Source organism: Cnephaeus nilssonii, assembly GCF_951640355.1.
Source record: "Cnephaeus nilssonii genome assembly, chromosome: 2".
Lineage (NCBI taxonomy): Eukaryota > Metazoa > Chordata > Mammalia > Chiroptera > Vespertilionidae > Cnephaeus > Cnephaeus nilssonii.
In genome coordinates this window covers 20,473,142-20,499,494 of record NC_137073.1, presented here as the reverse complement: position 1 = coordinate 20,499,494, position 26,353 = coordinate 20,473,142, and the positions used below count along the sequence as shown (strand labels likewise).

General features: G+C 44.6%; 1 protein-coding gene across 3 annotated transcripts in view; it reads left to right on the top strand.

Annotated features, from left to right (window-relative positions):
* The window catches only part of USP7 (ubiquitin specific peptidase 7), a 70,227-nt gene that overhangs the window by 42,636 nt on the left and 1,238 nt on the right, over positions 1 to 26,353 (top strand). For all 3 annotated transcript variants that reach the window (XM_079796264.1, XM_079796265.1, XM_079796266.1), the window contains 26 exons: positions 1,609 to 1,747; positions 2,391 to 2,479; positions 4,939 to 5,047; positions 5,937 to 6,067; positions 6,555 to 6,609; positions 7,570 to 7,650; positions 7,750 to 7,840; positions 10,320 to 10,402; positions 12,023 to 12,132; positions 13,699 to 13,855; positions 15,004 to 15,148; positions 15,467 to 15,597; positions 17,071 to 17,205; positions 17,626 to 17,727; positions 17,892 to 17,997; positions 19,562 to 19,654; positions 19,744 to 19,811; positions 20,151 to 20,251; positions 21,051 to 21,204; positions 21,809 to 21,876; positions 22,377 to 22,485; positions 22,580 to 22,657; positions 24,130 to 24,230; positions 25,189 to 25,288; positions 25,929 to 26,048; positions 26,254 to 26,325. In XM_079796264.1, coding sequence (XP_079652390.1) covers positions 1,609 to 1,747; positions 2,391 to 2,479; positions 4,939 to 5,047; positions 5,937 to 6,067; positions 6,555 to 6,609; positions 7,570 to 7,650; positions 7,750 to 7,840; positions 10,320 to 10,402; positions 12,023 to 12,132; positions 13,699 to 13,855; positions 15,004 to 15,148; positions 15,467 to 15,597; positions 17,071 to 17,205; positions 17,626 to 17,727; positions 17,892 to 17,997; positions 19,562 to 19,654; positions 19,744 to 19,811; positions 20,151 to 20,251; positions 21,051 to 21,204; positions 21,809 to 21,876; positions 22,377 to 22,485; positions 22,580 to 22,657; positions 24,130 to 24,230; positions 25,189 to 25,288; positions 25,929 to 26,048; positions 26,254 to 26,325 — 2,728 coding nt within the window. The remainder of the gene's footprint in view (positions 1 to 1,608; positions 1,748 to 2,390; positions 2,480 to 4,938; positions 5,048 to 5,936; positions 6,068 to 6,554; positions 6,610 to 7,569; positions 7,651 to 7,749; positions 7,841 to 10,319; positions 10,403 to 12,022; positions 12,133 to 13,698; positions 13,856 to 15,003; positions 15,149 to 15,466; positions 15,598 to 17,070; positions 17,206 to 17,625; positions 17,728 to 17,891; positions 17,998 to 19,561; positions 19,655 to 19,743; positions 19,812 to 20,150; positions 20,252 to 21,050; positions 21,205 to 21,808; positions 21,877 to 22,376; positions 22,486 to 22,579; positions 22,658 to 24,129; positions 24,231 to 25,188; positions 25,289 to 25,928; positions 26,049 to 26,253; positions 26,326 to 26,353) is intronic.

Here is a 26,353-nt window from a genome sequence, read left to right as displayed (position 1 = left end):
CAGGGAACACAGCTCATTTTATTTTTTATATTACTTGAATTTTTAGCAAGTGCCAAGCCCATTTTATGGTGCAGCCAGGGCTGTATTCAGATTAAAATTCTTTCCCCCTGTGTTCACATTGTGATCAGATCTAATGAGTATTGGGCTAGATTCTAGTCTCACAGCTTTAGCCTGAACAGTTGGGAAGCACAGTGAGCCATCCACATCCAGCATAAGGATCCAGAGCAAGTGGATGTGCCCAGGTGGCAGCCCGTTCAGAGTTCATTCATAACATTCCTTTATAAGCTCTACTTGCATTGTAAACCTTATGGTGGACTTGTAAAGTGGCATATCTTTTTGGTTTTTAAAACGTTTTTATTGATTCTCTTCAGAGAGAGGAAGGAAGAGGGATGGAGAGATAGAAACATTGATCTGCTGCCTCCCACACGCTCCCTACTGGGGATGGAGTCCGCAACCTGTGCATGTGCCCTGACAGGGAATTGAACCAGAGACCTCTTGGCTTATGGGTTCTCGTTCAACCACTGAGTCACACCCGCCGGTATCTTTTTTCTTTTCTTTCTTTCTTTTTTTATTAAATATACTTTATTGATTTTTTACAGAGAGGAAGGGAGAGGGATAGAGAGCTAGAAACATCTATGAGAAAGAAACATCGACCAGCTGCCTCCTGCACACCCCCTACCAGGGATGTGCCCGCAACCAAGGTACATGCCCTTGACCGGAATCGAACCTGGGACCTTTCAGTCCGCAGGCCGACGCTCTATCCACTGAGCCAAACCGGTTTTGGCTCTTTTTTCTTTTTTCTTTTTAGGCATCGATCCAGAGGCCCTTTGTGTTCTGCCCAAAATGTGACTGACAGCATCTCTTGTCATGTTTCTTGGTTGTAATTCAGTACCCATGCTTAGAGTTTCTCAGGAGCCCCTGGTGCAGCCCTGTTGGAGGCCTGTGTGGAAGGTACTCTTGAGAACTTGACAGCCACAGCACCTATGAGCCACCAGGGGCAGAAATGATGCTTAGAAGTGATGACACCTTTATTAGTAGAACCATTTTTTTCCTATTCTTTTCTTTCTTTTAAATGTATTTTTATGGATTTCAGAGAGGAAGGGAGAGAGAGATAGAAACATCAATGATGAGAGAGAATCCTTGATTGGCTGCCTCCTGCATGCCCCCCACTGGGGATTGAGCCCACAACCTGAGCATGTGCCCTGAATGGAATCAAACCTGGGATCCTTCAGTCCGCAGGCCAGCACTCTGTTCACTGAGCCAAACCAGCTAGGGCTTTTCCTATTCTTTTCAAAGAATATCAATAGAACTGTAATCTGACCCCAAAGCTGTAGTCTCTTATAAAATCTAAACATGTATTTTATAGATATACCTATAAGAAACTTGAAGTAAACTTTTGAAAAATTAATAAAATAATAAAACCTATCAGTACAGAGGAGCCCCCCAAAACCCTTTCAGCTTTTTTCTCCGTTAAAGGTAAATGTGTCCTTCCCAAGCCCTCCAAAAGAGAAAAACAATAAGTATGGGAATTTTTGTGTGCTGTGTTTTTAAAAATGTAAACATCAATGAAATACGTTTCCTAAGTCTTAGATTATTTTCTTTAAACAGGTCATGGTCTTGTCATGCACAAGCGGTGCTGAAGATAATAAATTACAGAGATGACGAGAAGTCATTCAGTCGTCGTATTAGTCATTTGTTCTTCCATAAAGAAAATGATTGGGGATTTTCCAATTTTATGGCCTGGAGTGTAAGTAACAGTAGATTTGCCTGAATAACCTGAGCATCATTCTGTGTTACCCCAAATCTTTTATTTTTCAAGGCCTTCTATTTATTTTAAAGTAAGTTGGCCAGGTATCTATATGTGGTTTTGTTTCTTAGCTAAGCTTTTAGTAGCCAACAAGACTCAAGTCTCAACATTGGGTCAAAATTGATAAGTTAGTTAATAGCTTTCCTGATAGGTACATTTCCTTTAAAAGAAATAATACCAATTGGGGTCCTTTCCTGAGTTAGACATGGTGCAGGGTGGTTGTAGGTACCTTCCTGAATTCTCAAGTCAGTTCATTGTGGGTGCTTTTTGCAGAGGTGGAAATACTCTCCTAGCATGGGTTCTCTGCAACCTCCATCCCTGCTTTGATGAGCAGAGGCTGATCCTTTAATTTCTACGCTCTGGCATTGCATCTCCATTGCCTCTGGAATGCCTCCTTTTGTTCAAAGAACACTTTTTAAAATAAACCAAGAACACTACAAAATGAAGCGTAATTGGGATGCTTGAAAAAGTAGCACTTTAATTTATTAAGCACAGGACACTGGGATAATTACCTTGTTGGAATGAAGGGAGCATTTGTGTGATCTTATGCAAGTTGATATTCTTTTTTTAAATTTTTTTATAGGAAGTGACTGATCCTGAGAAAGGATTTATAGATGATGACAAAGTGACTTTTGAAGTCTTTGTACAGGCGGATGCTCCCCATGGAGTTGCGTAAGTTTTTCTTTAATTGGGTGCTATTAAGAAATGTGTTTTGTGCTGTAGTGAGGGCAACATTCACATACTATCAGAGATGCATGTATTCCACAGATAAGCACCCTCTCTGTGCTGCCTCATTGGCACACATGGAACACACAGACATATATGCAGCTTCACATTCACTGCTTTGTTTAGTAGATTTCTAGAGCAGTTTCCTTATGCCAGACCCTGCTGTGTACTAAGAATATAATTTAGGGTCAACAAGACAGCCTTGGGTTTCTGTCCTCAAAGAATGTACACGCTGGTCTGGTAAAGGAGTAAGACCAGTATGTAAATAACTATAGCAGGAGTGGCTCTGTTTTATTTTGAAGAGGTCAGGGAATATACAAATTTGGGAGCATCAGCGTGTGCTATAGGGGGCCCAGCCCACTGAGCAGTGAAGTAGTGAGTGGGGTGCCACAGAGCTTAGAGGAGGGCCTGCTAGGAGATGCTTCTGTCACTCATCCAGGAAGGTCTGTGTGCAAGAGGAAGTGTTGGCCTTAAAGAGTGGATTGGGTGACTGGGTGATGAGGAGGGACAGTGGAATTTGGGAGTAGGGAGAAGGACATGAGTGAAGACACCAGCAGGAAGGTTTGGAATTGGGCAGAGTATCAGGAAAGTGTGAAGAGTAGAACTGAAGGCTGAGATGATAAATTGGGATCATGCTATAGAAGACAAACACTTTTAAAATAAAAATATATTTCAGAGAGGAAGGGAGAGAGAGAGAGAGAGAAACATTAATGATGTTTCAATGATGAGAGAATCATTGATTGGCTGCTTCCTACCCGCCCTCCACTGGGGATTGGTATCGAGCCCACAACCCTGATCGGGAATCGAACTGTGATCTCCTGGTTCATAGGTCGACACTCAACCACTGAGCCACATCAACTGGGCCCAACACACTTTTTAAGGCCCAAAGCAAAATAATAATACTTTGTCCAGGAAGAAGTTAAGTGACAGACAGATTCCAGTGTCTTGCTTGTGATATTTTGTTTCCATATGGCCCTCCTCTTGGCAAGAGTGCACCATTGGTTGACCCCGATGGAATGGGACAGAGAACAGTGGAGTGGCCCTGAAGGAGCTGTTACTTAGTCCAGATCCTGGCTAATGTGGCCTGGGGTGGCACTGGGAATTTTTAAAAAAGCAAATAACATTAATTAGTTTTATGTTAATTGGACTGATACCGGAGTAATTAGGCTTTTTTTGAGTAGCCTTTTCAAAACACACATGCTGTATTCTGATATCAAGTGGGGGGCTGAAACAAGGTATTGCTAATTAATTTTTTTGATCTCCTCCCCACCCCCTTCATTTAAAAATATTTATCCCTATGTCTCTTGTTTTAAAAAGTAGATTGGGGTTTTCAGCCTTACCAATCAAAACATTAATTGGCTTAGCCACACTTGTCAAAACTTATTCAACCATTATCACCTTTATGATTATAGTTCTTAAAATAACAATCTGTAATTTGTGATTCTTGCATTAAAAAATTACTTTTACATACATGTGCAAATTTTAACTGGGCCATTTTGACACACCTGAGTGTGTTTGCAAGGCAATGAACTAACCCCTGGAATTCAAAGTACTGTTGACATTTGACCTCATAATAAATATCTCCTCTAGGATTGGTCACACTTAGTGGCGATCACATTTATGTCTTTGCACTGTACGTACGCACGCGCACACACACACACACACACACACACACACACACACACATACACAGAGGAAGGTGAAGATGGAGGTGGGGGATTGTTCTGCTTTCAGGTGGTATCCTCTTCAGCTTCCTGTTTTGGCGGAGGTGGGGTGGGGTGGACTATTAACTCTGAGAGAGAAAAAAAAAATCTATCTTCTAACCAACCACCAAAAGAAAAGACTAAGAGAAAAAGCTATAGATGTTTAAAAGTCTGCATCAGAACTTGCCAGTATACATGCTTATCTTTTCTGTGTATATGATTACAGAAAAGGGGGGGTGTCTCAGCTATTTCCACTTCTTGCTGACTACACGTGACCTAATGTGCGTGTAATAGAACCACAGTGGGGGTCAGTCTGATAGAAGTATGTAGAATTTAAGCCGTGTCTGTGAGTGCTGATCTTGGTAAATGATGGCAATGCTACTATCAGCAGACAGTGTTTGAAGCTGCTTCTTGAACACTGAGATTGAATTAGCTCTGGTCCGCACACACTTGGGCGGACAGTCAATGACCATTGAAGGGAACCCTGTGATAAGAACTCTTGGCCTTGGTGTCCTCCGTGTCACGGGCCTAGTTGATGAGTTATTACCTTGGAGGGATGCATGGCCTTCATTCCTGTGTCAGAATGGTGGGAAGTGAAATGTTGGCCGCCATGTTGACATCTAGTCGAATCGCTCCACACACATTGCAGAAGCAAGGGGGTGTCCTGTGCAGTTTTCCCTCAACCTCAAACTGATCTTGTAGGTGGGATTCAAAGAAGCACACGGGCTATGTCGGTTTAAAGAATCAGGGAGCGACTTGTTACATGAACAGCCTGCTGCAGACTTTATTTTTCACAAATCAACTACGAAAGGTAAATGGATGGTATTTCTCTCCCCAACCTCCACCCACCCTTTTCTCTCAAGTGTTAAGGCACAAGCAGAATTCTTTCGCCAACCTTTGTCTTATCTTCTTCCCGTACCACAGTGCTGTCTCCAGAAAGAGCCCCTGTTTTATGCTTGTGCATATTTTTATTCCTCGGTGTTTGGACACTTTCAAAGCTAACTGGGGTGATCAGAAATTCTCTACAACTAATAATCCTAACTTTGAGCTAGAAATAATACGGGTTTGTTTTAAATTGGAAAGCCATGAACATCATTTGGAAAGTTCTTTGTAAAAAATTCTTCAGTTAGAAAACTACTGGCTGTGACATATAATTTTCATCTATTATAGGTAAAACTTACTTTTGTAAGAATAGTTAAGCCAGAACAAACTCCTTTGACTCTAACGTAGGAGAGAGAGTCGTGAGCAGCATGGAGCTGTGCAGGCAACATGGACTCCTGGTTGGGGGGCACCACTGGCTGGTCTGCTGGCTCTCTATTACGTTCGCACTATTCTTCTGGTTAATTACCATAGAAGGATTTTATCCTGGGGAGAGCGGACTATGGATGGTTTCAGTAGCATTTGTTTCATCAAATCTTTTGTTTACAAGTAATGTTAAGTTTTAAAATGTTGCTCCAAGAAGTATGACATAAGTGTGGTTCTCTTTTGGATGGTGAGCTATAGGTAATTAAAAAAATTTTTTGTCTTGTTTTTTGTTTTTTCTAGTTTGTTTCTAAAGACTTTTATGATTTAAAAAAACAACACACTTTCTGGCCTATTTAGGGGATAACTAAAAGCCTTTATTAAACTACCTTAGCCATTGTGATATTAGAAAGTATACATACTTTCACATCAAATTTCACTTTTGTGACTTCTTTTAGGCCGTGTACATGATGCCAACAGAGGGTGATGATTCATCCAAAAGTGTCCCTTTAGCATTGCAGAGGGTGTTCTATGAACTACAACACAGCGATAAGCCCGTAGGAACAAAAAAGCTAACAAAGTCATTTGGGTAGGTATTCAAATCTGCCTTTCCATTCTGCGGCTTTTCTTATGGATGAATGAGTTGCTAGACGAAAGGGAGTGTAGTGTAGGCATTTAATTATGTCAGAGTGTTTTTATCATTGCATTTTATTTGACTTCTTTGGAAAATAGGGGCTTGGCTTTAGAAAATTGCTTGAGGAATAAGTCACGACTTAAAGCTTTACCTGTCAGGAAAAGGACATGTATAGTTTTTAAGTGAATGTGTACTTACTTGCAAACATGACCTCTCCTTGCAGTAAGTTGTTTAGAACCAGATAAAGTTGTGGACATTTGGGTGTCCTGATAAAACTTAGTTTATCTTTTAATTATAACCCCCCAAATAATCTCAGAAAATGAATTTAAGAATAGTGGCCAATTATTTTATTGTGTAGTTTTTAAAATCCAAGCTGCTTGTTAATTTATTCTTATTTGAAATTTCAAAGTTTCATTATAAACGTTCCTTTTCTCTTTCCAAGGTGGGAAACTTTAGATAGCTTCATGCAACATGATGTTCAGGAGCTATGTAGAGTGGTAAGTATTAAGCTGTCATTGTATACTACTGTGTCTGCAGCTGTTTTCCAGTAAAACCTCAGACCTACCTCATGTCACTATAATTCAGATATACCCATCTTTGTTCAGGACCAAAATTAGGCCAGAAGGAAATAGCAGTTCTAGCTAGTTAAAAATCCAAAAAGGATGAAATTAAGTTATTTGAGAGGGAAGTATGAGGGGAAACGTGAATTTAAATAGTAGGTAGCATACTTTTAATGTGTTAACTGGAATACCTACCTGAGTTGTTATAAAAGAAATCACAGGTTGGCTACGTAGCTGCCCTGACTGCCCTGCTGCACTTCGGAAGGGTGACTTCTGTTACTGCCCTGCAGCGTCCAGGCCCCTCCTTTGCACAGACGTTCTGGTTGAGGCAGAGCTCTGTGTGGGTGATTCTCCCCCAAACCAGCTCTAGCCACTAGCAAATCCCATTCTTCCAGTTGTGATGAAAGACACACAAACATACAACATGACATGGCTATTCAAGGTGATTGGCTGGGCAAGGTGTGTTTTCTTTTTTGCAGCACTAGCTGGGTTGAATCCAGTTCATTAAATATCCATGGACAAACCAGTCAATCCTGTTGACAGGCTCAACCTCATTAATCTCTTGGTGTGGACCAATACGAGTTAAGTTTAGTGCTCAATTTACATGCTTTTCCACAGAGGTAAAATGAATATAAAAAATGCTTCTAAAGGCACTACAGATTACTAATTCATTCCAAAGGCTGTATAGAGAGTTAATCTCAACTATTGCATGTAGATATTTTTGTAAATATCCAACCAAGGAAGAAGATTTTGTATGTTTTTGATAATTGCATGCCAAAGGTCATAATATTGATAGTCTAGAATTTCTTTGACCATTGAAATTTCCTAGTCAAGTTGCAAATTACTGAATATTTATTAAAAATAACATTTTCCTAAAGCCAAAACTTTCTCTTCCAGTTGCTTGATAATGTGGAAAATAAGATGAAAGGCACGTGTGTAGAAGGCACCATACCTAAATTATTCAGAGGCAAAATGGTGGTATGTGGCTATCTCTCTTCAAGAATGATTTTAAAATACTTTAAAATGCTAACAGTGTTCTGATTAATAATACGCACTCCATGTCCCCTTCCTTTGTAGTCCTATATCCAGTGTAAAGAGGTGGACTATCGATCTGATAGGAGAGAAGATTATTATGACATCCAGCTGAGCATAAAAGGAAAGAAAAACAGTAAGTTGTATGCACGCAGTGGCCTGCTGCCTGTCTGGTAATTTCTGTTGTGGTTCAGTGCTTCCTTACAGAAGTGCTTGTCATTGAACTGTAGCATAGACAGCCACGTGCCCAAACGCTGAGTGCACAGCTCACCCAGTGAACACTCACACGCAGCCCTGCCCGGCCCTTCCCATCACTGCCTCCTCCTCAGGGGAAACCATTACTTGAATTTCTAACATCTTGTTACAGGTTGTATTTGCATGTAGTAAATATTTATGTAGGATGTAGTGCCTTTCTCACTTTGCTCAGCATTATTTCTGTGCAATTCGCCTATGTTGTGAGTAGCAATAATTCAGTCATTTTCATTAGCTTACAGCATTACACTTTGGAAATGTATTACAAGCGTTTTGAAACCGTCTTTTCTTGATGTCTGGATTGTTTTCAGTGTGAAGCTGTTAGGCATAAGCTCCTTAACCATGCTTATTTCTGTCTCCGGGGCACGTATATATTTACATTTATGTTGAGTGGGATTGCTGGCTCGCAGGGGACACATGTGTTCAGCTTAATAGATAAAGCCAGCAAGTTTCCCAAAGGGGTTTTTCAATTTCACCCCACCCTAGCAATGTGTGTGAGCTGTCACTTATCAGATTGAATGTTTTGGTGGGAGTATGATGCTCTCTGGGTTTTAATTTTCACGACGATCATGAAGTGGTCACCTTTTCCAGTACCTATTAGTAATATGGCTATCTTTCTGAACATAATGGGATACAGTTAATAAAACTTGCAGCCAAGGACATTAAGTTATTATCACCTGTGTGATTTCTGTTGAATCACCTTTGTCATCTTCATGGCTGTGTTTGCCAGCTTTGTGGTGTACCTGGTAATCTTTCATTGGATGCCAGCCATTGTGATTTTGATGGGCGTTGCATATGCTTACCCTTTGTTCTGGGGCACAATTAAGTTACTTGTCAATAATTTGGTGTTTTTTTTTCAAGTTTTGCTTTTAAACTTTGTCAGGTGGGAGCATAATAGTTTTTAGTTCAGGGCTAATTTGTCCTCACAACTGACGCCACACTCTGAGTTTCAGCCTGAAGTCCTAGGAGGCTTTCCTCTGTGGCAGGAGGGAACAGACCAGTCTCAGGCTGGTGTGAGCTCTGGGGCCTGTGCCCCTATCGGTGAGGTGGTTTGTCCCCCGGCCCCAGAGAATCTCCTCACTCTCCCGAGTACAGTGACCTGCACTCACGGAAGGCTCCAGGACCCCGTGCGCGTCACTGGCGCTCTCTTCCTCCACAGCTGTCTTTTCTTGGGCTCCCTGTCCTACACATCCGAGCGGCCTTGGCCCCTCGGGCCCTGTTTGAGTTTCTCTTCCCTGGAAAGGACGCGTAGTTGGGATACTTGCGGGCTCTCTCAGAGGTCACCACTCCGCACTGCCTGTCGTCCAGAATGTGGGCAGTGTTGTTTTCCACGCAGTCCCGGGTTTTACTGGTCCAGCGCAGGAGAGGAAGCCTGGCTCCTGTTCCTGTCACCAGTAGCGCAGGAGGTCTTCCCGTCTGCATGCCAGTTCTGGGTGGGGTCGCTGAGGCGTTCCCCCAGAGTGGGGCTCACCTTTTCACTCTTTGTGTAACAGAATTTCATAACTTAAGTGATCGCCAGTGTATCAGTCTTTGCTTTTTGTGTCCTAAGAACATCTGCCCTGAAGTCATAAAATCTTCTCTTATCTGTTATTGTTCTATCTTTTCTGTTTATCTACAACCTACCTGTAATAGTTCTTTTTGCATGTGTGGGATATTAAGGTTGATCACCACCCCTCACCCCCTCCACATGGATGTCAAATGGTCCCATCATGTTCTCCTCATTGCTCTGCAATGCAGTTTAATGGACACTTATACGGTATTTAAAGTGCACATCATATTTGACATGGATATGCCTTGTGAGGGATTACTTTCATCTGATTAGTGAACACATCCGTCACCTCATGTTTCATTCCTATATTTCTTTTGCAGAGAACACTTAAGTTCTACTCTCAGCACATTTCAATTGTACAATATAGTTTTAACAACTATAGGCACCATGTTTTACACTAGATCCTCAGACCTTATTCATGTTATATTTGAAAGTCTGTGCCCTTCACTACCCTCTCCCTACTCACCCCCCCCCCCCCATTTCTCCTCACTTTCTACACGCTCTTAATAATTGTAGCTTTATAGTAAGTGTATGGGTCACAATTTGTTACTTGCTTTTGTTAAAATCTTAGAACACTTACTCCATGTTATTTTGGTAAGAACCTTAGGAAACCATGTTATTAGCATTTATGCCTTCGCTGGATTAGTGAAGGTGGTATGGCAGGTTTAACTGCTTTCTGTTTGGGGCTGCGAGGTACTGCTCACAGTCAGTTACATTCCCTTCCCTGGCATTCCTAAATGTATGGTGTTGGCTTTTATTGTAATCAAAGCTCTACTGATAATTTTGGCTGACTGTTTCCTTTCTCTCTTTAAAGTATTTGAATCATTTGTGGATTATGTGGCAGTAGAACAACTAGACGGTGACAACAAGTATGATGCCGGGGAGCACGGCTTGCAGGTAACTTGGACATTTGTACCAATGTCTTGGTGTAGCTTCTCACTTTCGCTTAATAGTGAACTAACAATTTCCTCGTAACTTTCCATATGCTGCTGGTATTTAGAACTCAAAAGGATTTCATTTCTTAGCCTGGACAGTACGTATTAGCGAGCTCTGACTGTGCGGCTGGCGGGATTGAACGGGAAGGGGTAGCGAAGGGGTCAGCAGGGCTGTCAGAGGGAGGACTGTCACTCAGCACCCCCGAGGCTCTGTCCCTTGTTTGAAGACCTTTCCAGTTCACCCGTTCGTTACTCTGTTTCTCCCGTTACTGGTGTCCGTGCACGGGCTCTCCTCGGTTTCTCCTAGTCACACGTAGGATTTCTTAGGCACGTGGAGCCTGCACTCACCTAGTGTTAACAGTTTTCTGAGGATCCTATTATTTCAGGGCGTGCTGAAACCATGCCATTCCTTTGTGTGGCAGTAGGTTCCTGGGATTTGTTTTTCCTTCCAGATGCCCTGTCCCCTTAAATACACTAAAGCACATCACAGAGCATTGCCAAGTAGCTTGCCTGACACAGCTACCGGTTCCTTTGGGTGGACGTTAAAGTGCCGAGGGAAGGTCTGGGTTGGAAATCGACCTGATGAGGGTCACAGGTGGCCTGGAAGTGGTTGAGTTGGCAAAGGCTTACTTTCGTGAAGGAAAAAGCTTTGGCTGAGGTGGAGCAGAGATGGGAGAGGCATGAGAGCTGTGCAGGCACAGGCCCCGGAGGAGCTGAGTTGGGAGCTGGGGGTGGCTAGCACAGGCAGCAGCAGCGGGAGGCCGTGTTGCTGGCACTGACTCGGAACGTTCTTCAGAGGCGGGTTGAGCAGTAAGTGCTGCGCGTGTGCTCCACAGTGTGTGCTCCACAGTGTGTGCTCCACAGTGTGTGCTCCACAGTAAGATGAACGTCCGGGGCAAGGACGCCGCTCACAGAGTCCCCAGCCATAACCGCTCGCCTGTGCTGCTCTGTGCAGGTCTTCCTAGCATTCCTTTGCTTGCGGTATTGCAGTTGCTCTTAGGCTTTCCCACCTAGTCGTTTTTTCTGTGTTCCTCCATATTTTCATAGTGTTTGATGGCCATAAAATATGCCGGAAAGTGACCAGACCTTAATTTACTCAACTATTCCCTTATTGCTGGATATCAGGATAGAATATCATCCTTAGGGAACTCTCACACGCAATAAATATAGATTTAAATATTTTTTTGTTTGCCTTTGTTAATCATCACCTGAGGATATTTTTTCCAAGATTTTTTAGAGAGAGTGGAAGGGAGGAGGGAGACTGAGAGAAATACGGTTGTGAGAAAGGCACTTCCAATGGTTGCCTCTCTGCACTTGACCCTGACTGGGGTTGGGGATTGAGCCTACAACCCAGGTATCTACCCATGACCCTTTGGTGCATAGGCCGACACTCTAACCACTGAGAACACCGGCCAGGGCTAGGTCTAAATATTTTAATGGCACCCTAGATGGATACCTAAACATCGCTGCTCCCTGTCAGAAGTCCCCAGCAAGTTCCAGTCTTGCTGAGATACTCCTGCTTTCATTGCTTCAAGAAACAAGTAGCTTTGAACTAAATTTGCATTTCTTTTTCCATGTTCAGGAAGCAGAGAAAGGTGTGAAATTCCTAACATTGCCACCAGTGTTACACCTACAACTGATGAGATTTATGTATGACCCTCAGACGGACCAAAACATCAAGATCAATGATAGGTAATCGAAGTGGGGTGTGGAGGTGTGAGTTAATCATCACTGGATATTTTGGGGGGGGGGGGGAGGGTTAATCTCAGTGCTTTTTTTTAGTCTGTATATGTATTTCGGTCTCGTCTCTGATGTATTTAGGTTTCCCTTCTACCTAGGTGCCCAACAACTGTCATTTTAAAGGAATACTTTTGCTTAAAATTGGAGCTGCTCTTGTGTATCTCCCTCTTAAGGAGCCCTAGCCACTCTGCAACGTGACAGGTTGGCGTCTGTGAGGAGGGTGCTCCCCACTCCGCAGACTCTGCAGTACCAAATGCAGTGTTGCGTTTGTTTAAACAGGACTCTCCGATATATTGTGATATCTCAGTTGGTGTTGATTTGTAGAATGTGGTACAATATTCAGGAATCCTGACGTAGGTGTGCGTGTGCCTCATTCCAGGTTGGTCAGCCACCCTTCAGACTTGAGGGGGAAATGTAGGTAACAGTCAGATTGCTTGCCACCAGCTGGGTCTTGGCTCATCTTGCTTATCCCTTGTCGTTCTTTTCTGTGGAGAATATCAGAAATTGTCTCCACCAGACCCTACAGTCTGGCAGTCTGCAGACTAAATCCAACCTGCTGGTGTGTTTTGTTGGGTCCTTACCTTGGTTCTGTTCCTATTTTTATTGGAACTCATATGATTTCATATAAAAGTCCATATTTCTGGCATCTTTTAGGAATTCAGAATATTTGGTGACACTGGCCCAGAATTCCCGTGGCTCAGACACTGCCCTGTTAGGGTCAGTGTGCATGCTCTGCCTCGGGCCCCAGCTGCCCAGCTCACTTCCTTCCTGTCTCTGACAGCACTCCCAATTACCATTTAATTTAAAAGCTTATGGAGCCAATAATCTGAAAATAAGTAGAGTCCAGGGTGTTTTTAAAAATCATAGGGTGGGGTTGTTTTTTACATGACCACCTCCAGTTTTGATTTCCCCACATTTCTCAGCCTGCAGCAGACCCTTAGTGGTCCCGGTCTTGCACTGTCAGAATCACTCATGAACACAAATGCAGAATTATTTCCATCCTAGAAAAGTCACTGTGTACATTTATCACAAGACCACTGTTGTGTTGTACCCTTGGATTTAACATTGTTAGGTATCTCAGTGCTTTATAGCCATTTTTCTCATATCTAGCTTCAGATATTGTATTAACATATAAACAATTACTTTGTTCTAATGAGTAGGAGCTGCCTCAGAAGCAGTTCATAGGGCAGTGATGGGCAACCTTTAGAGCTTGGTGTGTCAAACTTCGCCAAAAAACTGAGCATAACTCGGGTAGGGTATCACTTTGAGGAAAAAACATTATTTCGCAAATGTTTCATCCTCGCAGCGGCCTCGTGTCATCAGAAATGGCTACGCGTGTCAGTGATGACACGCATGTCATAGGTTCGCCATCACTGCCATAGGGCCTCCCTAGTAAGATTCTTACTTCCCTTTTCAAATAAAGACGAGCCAATTAGAAGGTCTAGCAATAAAGCCTAAGGGAGAAATGTTTTACATGTAAATGAAACCTGGATTTCTTTAAAAATGTTTTTTTAATAGGTTTGAATTCCCTGAACAGTTACCACTTGATGAATTTTTGCAAAAAACAGATCCTAAGGACCCTGCAAATTATATTCTTCATGCAGTCCTGGTTCACAGTGGAGATAATCATGGTGGACATTATGTGGTTTATCTAAACCCCAAAGGGGATGGGAAAGTAAGTGCTGGACGGCGCGGGGTTGGGGAGGAGGAGGGTGGAGTTGGGTGTGATTGCCTACAGGGGACTTACACTGACGCCAGCCCAGCCTTTCCCTGTTCCTCCTGATCGCTTGCTAGCAAACAAGCCTTCTTGGCCTCTGATTGATCTGTATGTTCTGATATGTATTAATTGCTGATACTCTAAAGCTGAATAGTAAATTAGTGATCATACTTTATGTTTGTATCTCTGTTAGTATTGAATGTTGGAACTCACAGAATTCCTTTACAACTAAAATGAGGCACTTATTTTCCGCCTAGGGATAACAACAGAATAGTTCTCTGCTATCTGGGCAGGGGAGGCAGCATTGATTGCATGGTATTCCACGTGCCCCATTGTCCACTGTGCAATGCTCTGTCTTTCCTGGTTCATGTGGATCTCATACATAACCTTCCCCAGGGGGAGCAAGTGAGGGTCTCAGGGTCTGTGTCCAGCAGCATAGGGCCTAGGAGGACGGCAAAGATGGAGCAGATGGAGCCTGCCTGGCTCATGCTAAGGGAACCCTCATAGCATCTTTAACTGTGAGGCTGAGTACCATTTAAAATTACTTAATCCATGATGAAGCGACTGGGACATAGCTTCATACAGCTCTGCTTTTTTTTAAAGTCAGACCCTTGCTATGATTATCTTATCTATAATAATAAAAGTGTAATATGCTAATTAGACCAGACAGCCGAACAACCTTCCAGACATCCTTCCAGACGACCTTCCGGACAAAGCCGGGGCTACGAGGGCTGAGGGAAGCCACCGCAGCTGCGAGGGCCGAGCCCCTTGCACGAATTTTGTGTATTGGGCCTCTAGTCTATATATAAAAGCCTGAGTGACCATTACGACTGGTTGACCAAACGACCAGTTGCTATGACGTGCACTGACCACCAGGGAGCAGAAACTCAACACAGGAGCTGTCCCTGCTGGTGGTCAGTATGCTCCCACAGCCAACCTCCTACAGTCCCTCGCCGGCCAGGCTGAGGGGCCCCATCTGTGCACCAATTTGTGCACTGGGCGTCTAGTATGTCATATAGGTGATCTGTTCTAGAAAAACCCCGCGTGAGAGCTTGTGTGCTCAGAGCACTGTCTCTCTGCTGATGTCTCGTTGCTCTCCTGTCCAGTGGTGTAAATTTGACGATGACGTGGTGTCGAGGTGTACGAAAGAAGAAGCAATCGAGCACAATTATGGGGGCCACGACGACGACCTCTCCGTCCGGCACTGCACGAACGCATACATGTTGGTTTATATCAGGGAGTCCAAGCTGAGTGAGTAGAGTGGCCTTTCATGCTCTGCACTGAGGGGAGCTTTGTAGTCGCTCCATTAGTCATTGCTGTGGTGTTTCAGGCCACGTTACAGGGACCTCAGCTGTGTCTCCTGTGCAAGCCCATGCTCTTATTAGTCTGCCTTGTTTACAACATCTAGAGGCAGGAGGGGTTGGGCTTGCGGGCTGTGATGTGGACTCGTGGCACCCAGTCGTTTCCCTTTACTAGACTGCTATAGCAGTGATGACATAAAATGGGGACCTTCTAAGAAGGGGAAAGGAGAACCTGGCAGAGGTGAATGAAGATGCATTTGTCCTGCAGGTGAGGTGTTACAAGCTGTCACCGACAATGACATTCCTCAGCAGCTGGTGGAACGATTACAAGAAGAGAAAAGGATCGAAGCCCAGAAGAGGAAGGAGCGGCAGGAAGCCCATCTTTACATGCAAGTGCAGGTCAGCCTCAGCCTTCTGGGGCCCTGGTAGGGAGGAGGCTGCTGAGAGCCACACTGCTCCGAGGGCTGGCATGTACCTGGGCTTACTGCTGACAGATCAGGGGTTGCTCTGGGCAGCCCTTGAGTGTTCTTAGCTGAGTGTTATGTAGGCCAGTTTCCTGACCATTTGGAACATACAATTCAGTTCAGGGTAAGGACGTAGATATGAGAAGTACTTGGGCCACCACAGAGCACCAATACATTAGAGTATTTATAAAAAGTGTAGAAAGGACCCTAACCGGTTTGGCTCAGTGGATAGAGCGTCGGCCTGCAGACTCAAGGGTCCTAGGTTCGGTTCCGGTCAAGGGCATGTACCTTGGTTGCAGGCACATCCCCAGTGGGGAGTGTGCAGGAGGCAGCTGATCGATGTTTCTCTCTCATCGATGTTTCTAACTCTGTCCCTCGCCCTTCCTCTCGGTAAAAAAATCAATAAGATATATATATTTTTAAAAAGTGTAGAAGGGGGTTAGAGGGGTGAAGGCCTCAATGGAAGGATGCGTAAGAAGGGAGGGCTCCCATCAGGAGATGAGTACAGCCCAGATGGAGTGTGGGTCAGTGGCATGCCAGGCCATGGAAAGCCTGACACAGTATGGAGAAGGCAGGAGAGGTCCAGCAGGGAGGTGAACTTCCAGGTGGTCCTGGTTCATGGCTCAGTTGTGATTACCTACCTGGAAAAAGGTGCATTGTGTATCACCCTCCTCCTTTTTTTGGTAACAGGTTGTTAATGATTTTTTTAGAGAGGAAGGGAGAGGCAGAGAGAGATAGAAACATCGATGAGAGAGAAACCTCAATTGACTGCCTGCCCCACGCCCCCTACCGGGGATTGAGCCCACAACCCTGACATGTACCATGACCAGGAATCGAACGGGCAACCTTTTGGTGCATAGGATGACATTCAACCAACTGAGAGACACCTGCTGGGCATAGCATATCTTTATATTATTTGGTGATCACCATATAGATGGATTTCTAGCTAATGCTTTCAGATGAGTTAAGAATGGCGGCATGAAAATGTAGGCTTTTGTCTTTTCTAGATACATACCTTGATTTCATTCTTAGTCATTTTTTCCTTGGGTCTTCTGAAGAAGCAAGACTAGTTGTATTCAGCATTTTACTATTTGAACTTAATATTTTAAAAAAAATCCTCATCCTAGGATGTGTTTATTGATTTTTGAGAGGAAGGGAGATAGAGATAGAGAGAGAGAGAGAGAAAAACATCAATGGGTTGTCTCTTCTATGCGCCCCAACTGGGGATGGAACTCAAAACCTAGGTATATGCCCTGACCAGGAATCGAACCCATGACCTTATGGTGCCTACGACAATGCTCCAACCAGCTGAGCCATCCCGCCAGGGCTATTTGAACTTGTTCTTGATCAGCATGGTCTCACTGTATTTTGTATGTCAGTTGTTCTGTATGTTTGTGCATATTTTCAGATAGTTGCAGAGGACCAGTTTTGTGGCCACCAAGGAAATGATATGTATGATGAAGAAAAAGTCAAGTACACTGTGTTCAAAGTACTGAAAAACTCTTCGCTTGCTGAGTTTGTCCAAAACCTCTCACAGACCATGGTGAGTGCCGTCTGCTCTGCTGATGGTTTATTTTGACTTCCACGCTCCACCCTCCTTCTTTATACCTGGATAAGACAGTACTTTTTGGGGTAGGTGCTATGTCTAGGCTGTCTGAGAAGTGAGGTAACTGACCTGTACTCATTTCCTTCTGGGTGGTGCCTGTGTCTGCCCTGTTACCTAATCTTTCAACTGAATCAGCAGTGAAGGAAAGCTGAATGTGAACTCGAATCTTCTCTTTTGTACCCCTTCCTGTGTTTCTTTTTTCTTCTTCCTTTTGTAAAATGGGCACTTGAGTCTTGGAATACTAGTGATCCTGAAAGCAGGGAGATCTGTGATTATTTTTCTTATAGTCATAGAATGATTACAGTGATACAGAAATAAAATATGAATGAACTTGGTTTTCATTTAATTTATTTCCAGGGATTTCCACAAGATCAAATTCGATTATGGCCCATGCAAGCGAGGAGCAATGGAACCAAACGACCGGCGATGTTAGATAATGAGGCCGATGGCAATAAAACAGTGAGTGTTGTTGACAGCTGCACGCCTCAGCGTGCTCTGCTGTTGGGGCTGCAGCATGCCTCCCCTGTGGTCCAGTTGGATATGTTTTTTCAGTACAGGAGTATAGCTTTTCACTCTCACTCTGCATTACAATTTTCTAAAATTGGCATCTCTTTTCGAAATAGATGATTGAACTCAGTGATAATGAAAACCCTTGGACAATATTCCTGGAAACAGTTGATCCGGAGCTGGCCGCTACTGGAGCAACGTTACCCAAGTTTGATAAAGATCGTAAGTGCCCACCAAACACCCAGCCACCATCAGGGCAGTGTAGTTGGGTTCCTGGACCATCATTCCAAATATTGCCTTGTTATTCCCTTGCAAAACAATCTTAGTAATCCCAAAAATGCTCATTAAACCCCTGTTGTGGTCAGAGCTTCATGATGAAGTCAAGTAGGACTGGCCATGGGCTGTAGTGTCGGGGAGCACCGGAGGGGTCCCAGTGTTGAGACGTCATGTTCCATCTTTAGTTGTGGCCCCATGTTTGCTGATCACATTGGTCCTGTATATACCGGCAGGTCACACACAGCAGGCATTGCAGCCTCTCTCAAGGGCCACACATAGCATGGGCTTGAGCTGCATGGGCTTACTTATATGTGGATTTTTTAAAAAGTACTGTGTGTATTTTCCTCATGATTTCCTTAATAATCTTTCTCGAGCTTATTTTATTGGGAGAATACAGCAAATAATCTATACTAATAAAGAGCTAATTTGCTAATGGTCGGGACACTGTAACGGGTAACGACCAGACCATTAGCATATTAGCTGGGGCGTTGCTCGTTGCTCCAGAGACAGGACGGGAGCGGGGAGGGCAGGGGTGAGAGCCCATAGCGCCCCCCTCACCAGTCCTTCGCCACCCACCACCAGCACTCTGAGTGCCCTGCAGCCCACCTGCCAGGGGAAGGAGCACAGCGCAGCAGGCGGAAGGCTTCCACGCTCTCCTTTGGTGCCGTGATGGGGCAGAGCCACCGCGTTGCTCTGGAGAGGGGGTGGAAGCGGGGTGGCGCCCAGAGAAGGCGGGACCAGCCCGAGGCCACTTGAGGGACTGAGGGTGGGGCTTGAAGCCGCCAGAGATTTGGGGGCTGGGCCAGGCGCACTGGAGCTGTGCCTGGACAGGGCGGCAAGTGGGTGGCCAGCGCCACACGATTTCGCGCGCTGGGCTCCTAATGCATACATAAAATATGTGCTAATCAACGGTTTATGTTATCCGTCAGACTTCCAGTCAAGAGGAGGCTATTAATAGTTATGTTTTTGGAAAGTCAGAGATTACATATGGATTTGTAAGTGCTTGGGGGGCTTCCTTAACCCCCAAGTTGTTAAGGGTCAACTGTATTTCATGCCTTGTGGGCCATACGGTTTCTGCCTGGCATTGGAAAGTGGCCACAGAGGATGTATAAATGGACAGTCTAGCTGTATGGCAGCACTACTTTATATACAAAGCAGGTGGATCAGATTTTGCTATAAGATTGTTTTTATTGCTATAAGTGGTCACCTCTCTAGTGTATCGAAGTCATACAACCCTACCATTATTCCCATGACAGCACCAGCCATCTAGTTAGTACCAGATCTTGAAACTAGGATTTCTAAGCTCACTGCCCCAATTCCATCTTCACTGCATCACATGGAGTGTTCCCCTGGGGTTTGATGCTTGGAGTGAGGAGCAGTCACAGGCCTGGTCTGACACGATTTTAGGTGCAGTAAGCTGTCATTTCAGTGCCTCACTAAGTTCACCATCACTGTTTTAACAGTGTACTGAGTGTAAGACCCTAACAAAACCTGTTTATGAACCTTGTAGATGATGTAATGTTATTTTTGAAGATGTATGATCCCAAAACACGGAGCTTGAACTACTGTGGGCACATCTACACGCCAATATCCTGTAAAATACGTAAGTCCTGATGCGCTCACCTCTGCCTTGATTCTGCTGCAGTTGTGGTGTATTACAGCTTTGCGTTCTTTTCTCTCTCTCTCTCCTAGGTGACTTGCTCCCGGTTATGTGTGACAGAGCAGGATTTATCCAAGATACTAGCCTTATCCTCTATGAGGTTTGGATAGTTTATTTTTCTATAATCAGCGTATTGTTAGCAGATAGGAGAGGCATTTTTTTGCTTGTTTGACTATCCCTGTATTTGTTATGGGTAATGTCTACTGTTGAGGTGACCTTGAGTTTGGGATCACATTGGTAGATTTGTGATTTTTTACCAATTGAGGATCCATCTGTGATTATTACATCTTTATGGATATTAATATTTCCCGTTAGCTTTTTAACATACTGAAAATACATAGCTGTTAGAATTGGGTGTAGAGAAAATACATACAGTGGATGGCCATATTAAACATTAGACAAATGTTGCATGGTAACTATTTCATTTCTTTTACTCTAGGAAGTTAAACCGAATTTAACAGAGAGAATTCAGGACTATGACGTGTCTCTTGATAAAGCCCTGGATGAGCTAATGGATGGTGATATTATAGTGTTTCAGAAGTATGTACTTTTTGAAGGATTTGATCACTGTGCTGGTAGCAGAAAATTTTTTTCCCAGTCCTGTAATACTGACAAGATTGTGTTGAGACCCCGGTCAGGTGCTGCTTGAAATGACTCACAATGCTGACAGGCGCTGGCTGTCTCTGGGTCTTGGAATTAGGTGGTGAGCATTTTCATCAATGCTCTGATTTCCTAAAAATGTCTACAGTGAGCATGATCACCGTTAGCACAGCCGCAAAAGTCTTTGTGAAATAGCAAGATTGTATTTCTTCCCTTAAACAGAGGGCATTTCTTAGAATGCAGCTACGTAGGTAATTGATTTAAACCTGCATGTAAAGCCAGCAGGTCTGAGGTCTTAGTCTGAAAGCAGCCCGCTGTTGCCTTTTTCTTGCTGTTAAAGTGTCGGGTGAGGTGGCCCTGGCATAGGTTGTGGGCAGGCCACTTTTACCGGGTCCTGCTGCCGTGGCTTGAGAGTGCCACCTGCCGGCTCCTGGGCAGGCTGTGTGGGCCCCACACTTCACCGCAGCCTCCCCTTGTCTCTAGAGAAGAGGCTCCGGTTTTTGTATTGCGATCAGGACGGAAAGCAGCACTGCCTAGCTCAGGCGCACCTTCTGTACGTGATGGCCTTTCCCCGTTGTCCCTGCTCACAGAGGTCACTGGCAGACCCCCAGCACCCTAAATAGGACCCTGAACTTCTGTCCATGCCTGCTTGGTGTCACTGTTGTGTGAGAGATGATGGCCTCGGGCCTGGGCTTTGATTCAGTCTACAAATTGTTTTGTGTTTTTTTTCTCCCCCCAGGGATGACCCTGAGAATGATAACAGTGAATTACCCACCGCAAAAGAATATTTCAGAGACCTCTATCACCGTGTTGATGTCATTTTCTGTGATAAGACAATCCCTAATGATCCTGGATTTGTGGTCACGTTATCAAATAGAATGAATTATTTTCAGGTATTTGATAAAGGCTCTTTCCCTTCACATTTTGCACCAGAAAGACCATGTTCTTTTTTAAAAAAAATGCTTGCTGGTGAAGCTGATGGATTTGGTTCAGGAGGAGGGGTTAGTCCTGCTGGTCTGAGGAAATACCTAACTAAAGTGGGTTGGTGCTAAGATGGCCATGGGACCAAAGCTGTTCTTACCTCAGCCGCCTCCTCATCAGCTACCATGTCCATCTGCACTCTGGTCCCTCGAAACCCTCTCTACCTGGCGCAGGGTGCTTTTGGAGATGATGGTGGTCCATTGCTTCAGTTAGAACATGCCAAGTGGAAAGCGTTTCAACAATCATCAGGAAATTTAAAAATCTATAGTCTTCACCTTAAAAGTGAAAAAGCCTCCAAAAGTTTATCTTCATCAGCTGGGTTCCACTCACGGTACTGTGCCTTATTCCTGTTAGGTAGTAAACTCCTAGGGCACTGAAATGCGGGCTGCTCATCCCACATTGGGTAAAGATCACCAGGCGCCTCATTAATGTAATGATGAAGCTTATAAGCAAATTGAGTTCATTGCCGCAGTGTGCACCTTGGCATTCTGATGTCTGGCTTCTTCCCTTCCCCAGGTTGCAAAGACAGTTGCACAGAGGCTCAACACCGACCCAATGCTGCTCCAGTTTTTCAAATCTCAAGGGTAAGCTGCATGTGCACACACCTGTGTTTGGTCCTTGCTGCATGCTTTCCATAGTTCATCCAAACATATTGGAACTAATTTTAATAAGTAGCTGGCTACATCACCTGACATGCCATTTCTTGCTTAGTTTCAGATATAGAATTGTCACCCCTCATATCTTGACCACACTACTCCAAGATGTCAAAGTAATTGGCAGCCTCATCTCAAGTCAGACTTACTTTAGATCCATCATCAATAAACACCCCCCCCCCCCCCCCCCAAATCCAGCTGGGTCCGTCCCAGCCGGACCTCTGTGTGCTGTGCCACCGCTGCTGGGAGCACTTGGGTGTGGCAGCCAGCGGGGCGGAGGGCTCGGGTGTAGGAACATGCAGTGGAACCCTGTGCCAGGTCCCAATTGCAAGTCTAGGTGCAAGGCTAGTGGTTTGCTTTTCTGCTCAGTCATAGATATTTGTTTTAGGCGAATAAAAAGTCATTTATTTATATGCTGTTTTCTTGTGTAGTTATAGGGATGGCCCAGGTAATCCTCTTAGACATAATTATGAAGGTACTTTAAGAGATCTTCTACAATTCTTCAAGCCTAGACAACCTAAGAAACTTTACTATCAGCAGGTATGAGTCCAAATTAATGTGCCCGTGGGTCATAAGGAGAAGCCTTGGGTTGTTGTGGAAGCGCATCTAAGGGGAGTCTCTCTTTCCTTCATAGCTGAAGATGAAAATCACAGACTTTGAAAACAGGCGAAGTTTTAAGTGTATATGGTTAAACAGCCAATTTAGGGAAGAGGTAAGTTTTTTTTAATGGTATGAATCTTTATTTTTATTGGAGCTTGTCTATGGTTTCTGTCTCTCTAGACCTTGATAACTAAAACAACAAAAGAAAGCAAGAGGAGTGATAACGTTTTAGCGGACCCTGGGTCCAGAGTTGGAGAACCCGAGTTTGTGTCATCTGCCTGACCCTCCAGGACTGCTTTTCTTACCGATTTGGATGTCTTAAATTAATGCGCTGCTGCTTGGCCGGAGCAGTATTTTCCTCCAACCCCGTCAGACCTCAGTGTGGGCAGCCGGCCTGCAAGTGAGCTGACACTGACTATGTGGGCCGCTCCAGTGGCGTGTGCTTGTTGCATACAGAAGGCATGTCCAGCCACTTTAGGTGGTTCTAGGAAGTTCATCTGCTGGGATTCCAAGTCCTTTTCATCTTTTTTGCTCGGCCAGTTTTGAGGGAAGAGTTGAGCTACATGCCACAGACATTCACGCGTACATGCAGTTGATGAGTCAGGCTTAGATTGTAAAGCCGCCTGCTGGTCATGGCCTGGATGAATCCGTCTTCTTTCTCGCTGTGCTGGAAGCCGGAAAGCTTGTAGGTGATCTTTCCGGGGGTCATTTCCTGAGAAGCTGCTCTGGAAATGGCAAACTTTTCACTTCATAGGGGCATTTTTGTTTGTTCTTTTATTATTGGATTCATTGGGGTAACATTGGTTAATAAAAGTATATAGTTCTCAGCCCTACCTGGTTTGGCTCAGTGGATAGAGCATCAGCCTGCAGACTGAAGGGTCCCAGGTTCGATTCCGGTCAAGGGCACATTCTCGGGTTGTGGGCTCGATCCCCAGTGTGGTTGTGCAGGAGGCAGCCAATCAATGACTCTCTCATTGATGTTTCTCTCTCTCTCTCCCTTCCTCTCTGAAATCAATAAAAAAAATATATATTTTTAAAAGTATATAGTTTTCAGATAACTAGAAAGTGGCATTTTTGTTGTTTATTGTTAATCTTCACCTGTGGATATTTTTCCATTGATTTTTAGTGAGAATTGAAGGGTTGGGTAGAGAGAGAGAGAGAGAGAGAGAGAGAGAAATATTGATGTGAGAGACACATTGATTGGTTGCCTCCCGCATGTGCCTGGACCAGTGCCGGGGATGGAGCCTGTATCTGACGTATGTGCCCTTGATGGGAATCGAACCCGGGACCCTTTAGTCCATGGACCAATGCTCTATCCACTGAGCTAAACCTGGGCTCAGGGCAAAAGTGGCACTTCTTAAAGTCCCCTCAGTACTTGGTGGGCCCCAGGTTTAGGCAGATGGTCTGAGTGCGGTCTCACACCAGGGGCCCTCATGGCGGGAATGTGAGTGAGAGAGTCCTGGGGAGCTAGAGACAGCTGGGGACATCTGTTGCTGTGTTTTCTTTCTTTAAGCAAAATTGGTTTGCTGTAGCAGATCCTTTATGTTTTCTTTAAAGCATGTACTTCATCTTGTCATTTCTTAGGAAATAACACTATATCCAGACAAGCACGGGTGTGTCCGGGACCTGTTAGAAGAATGTAAAAAGGCTGTAGAGCTCGGGGAGAAGGCATCAGGGAAACTTAGGCAAGTATTTCCTGGGGCCCTTGGCGGCAGGACGAGTGGGGAGCAGCCCGGCCCTGCAGAGTGCTGGTGCACACAGCACAGCCAGAGCCCCGTGCCGGCTGCCAGACTCACCTCTCAGCCGGTTTTTCAATATTTCACAGTTAAGCCATTTCCCCCCTCCCCTCCTTCCGGTCTCCTGGTATTAACTACCTCTAGTAAAAATGTGTGCTTCGGGTAGGAAAGCCAAGCAGAGGAAGGATGTGATGACAATAGAATGATAACTGAAACGGGAAAAGCTGCTGGGCTTGCATTTGTGAAATTGGGCAACGTTCAGGCTGTGGACAGAAGCCACAGTGTGATGACCAGTTTTTATTTCAGAGAGCTGGGTGCTTTTCTTTTTTACTTTTAATCCTCACCCAAGGATCTTTTTTCCATTGGTATTTTTTGAGAGAGTGGAGGGGAGGGTTCAGGAGAGAGAGAAGGAAACTTTAATTTGAGAGAGACGAATCAATTGGTTGTCTCCTGCATGCACCCTTCGATCCGAGTGCCAGTGCTCCAACCACTGAGCCACACTGGACAGGGCTGGGCGCTTTTCTTACGTCGCCTCACAGTCAGCTCAGGACTGCCCTTGTGGCTATTGGCTCCCAGCATGTTTTTTCTCTAATATTAATATTTGGAGCCCCTTGTCCTCCAAAGGCTCAGTGAGCACAGCTTCTCCAGTCCACCTCGCGTGGAGGGAGATTCATAAGCTCCAGGGACTCGGCCTCACCGAGGCCTGAGGTCACTCCCCTTGAATCGCACGCTCGAGGGGCCACCTGGCCAGTGTTGTGCCCTCTCCCATGGGTGCCTGCTTTCGACATTTCCAATCTTTTAAAAAGAAAGAAGACAAGCAAATCTTGATAGCTTTATAATAAGAAAACAGTTTGTCAGTGTGTTTCTCCATGAATTTATATCTTTCACCCCCATCCTGTTCGTACAGGCTGCTAGAAATTGTAAGCTACAAAATCATTGGTGTGCACCAAGAAGACGAGCTATTAGAATGTTTATCTCCTGCAACGAGTAGAACGTTTCGAATAGAGGTAACTGCCCTGTTCTTGGCACCAGGGAGAATTCTGAGTCCTTGGTGGGTGGGGCAGCTGTCAGCTGCTTGTCCGATTGTCTTACTGTGGTAAAAGCTACATAACGTACTCTGTACCATTTAAAATGTACATTTCAATGGCATTAAGTACATCCACACTGTTGAGCACTCATCACCACCATCCATTGCCACAATCCCCATCTTCCCCCAGTAAAACTCCATACCCACTTACATCTCCCTCTGCCAGTCCCTGGCAACCACCATCCCACTCTCTGAATTTGACTACCCTAGGTACCTCATATAAGTAGAATCATATATAGTCTTTGTACTTACACATTAATTTTAAATATGGGCCACCAGACAAATCTATTCTGAATCTGGGTCCCTGTTGGTTTCTAGAGTTGCTGAATTCCCACAGTAACTGGAAAAAACCATTATTTGGTGTCTTAAACCCATCATTTTCCTTAAAAAACTTGGGTATTTTCTGGTTCTGAATTCTTACCATTCTAACAAGCTCCAAACATGGCATTTTGGCAAAAATAATGACCTAACCACCTCATTGCAGGAGCAGGTCAGAATTAAAAGTGTTTTGTCTGCATCAGGTGCTTTACTCTGCTCCCTGTGTTTAACTGTGTCCCCAGGAAATACCTTTGGACCAGGTAGACATAGATAAGGAAAATGAGATGCTGATCACAGTGGCACATTTCCATAAGGAGGTGTTCGGGACATTTGGAATCCCTTTTTTGCTGAGGATACACCAGGTGAGCTTTTATAGCTAACAGGTTGAGCATTGCATGTCAAAACTTGAGGCCTCGCGGCCCCCCCCCCCCCCCTTTTGGATTAGCATTGCTAAATCTGGCTTCCTGCCTTGGTGGACAGACCATGGGCTTTGGTGGCGTCCCCGTGGGCCGTGAGCACTGTCACGGTGCACATAGGCACGTGATCAGTGTCCTCTCCTGTCCACAGGGCGAGCATTTCAGAGAAGTCATGAAGCGGATTCAGAGCCTGCTAGACATCCAGGAGAAGGAGTTTGAGAAGGTACGCGCGTACTGGACGAGTAGTCAGC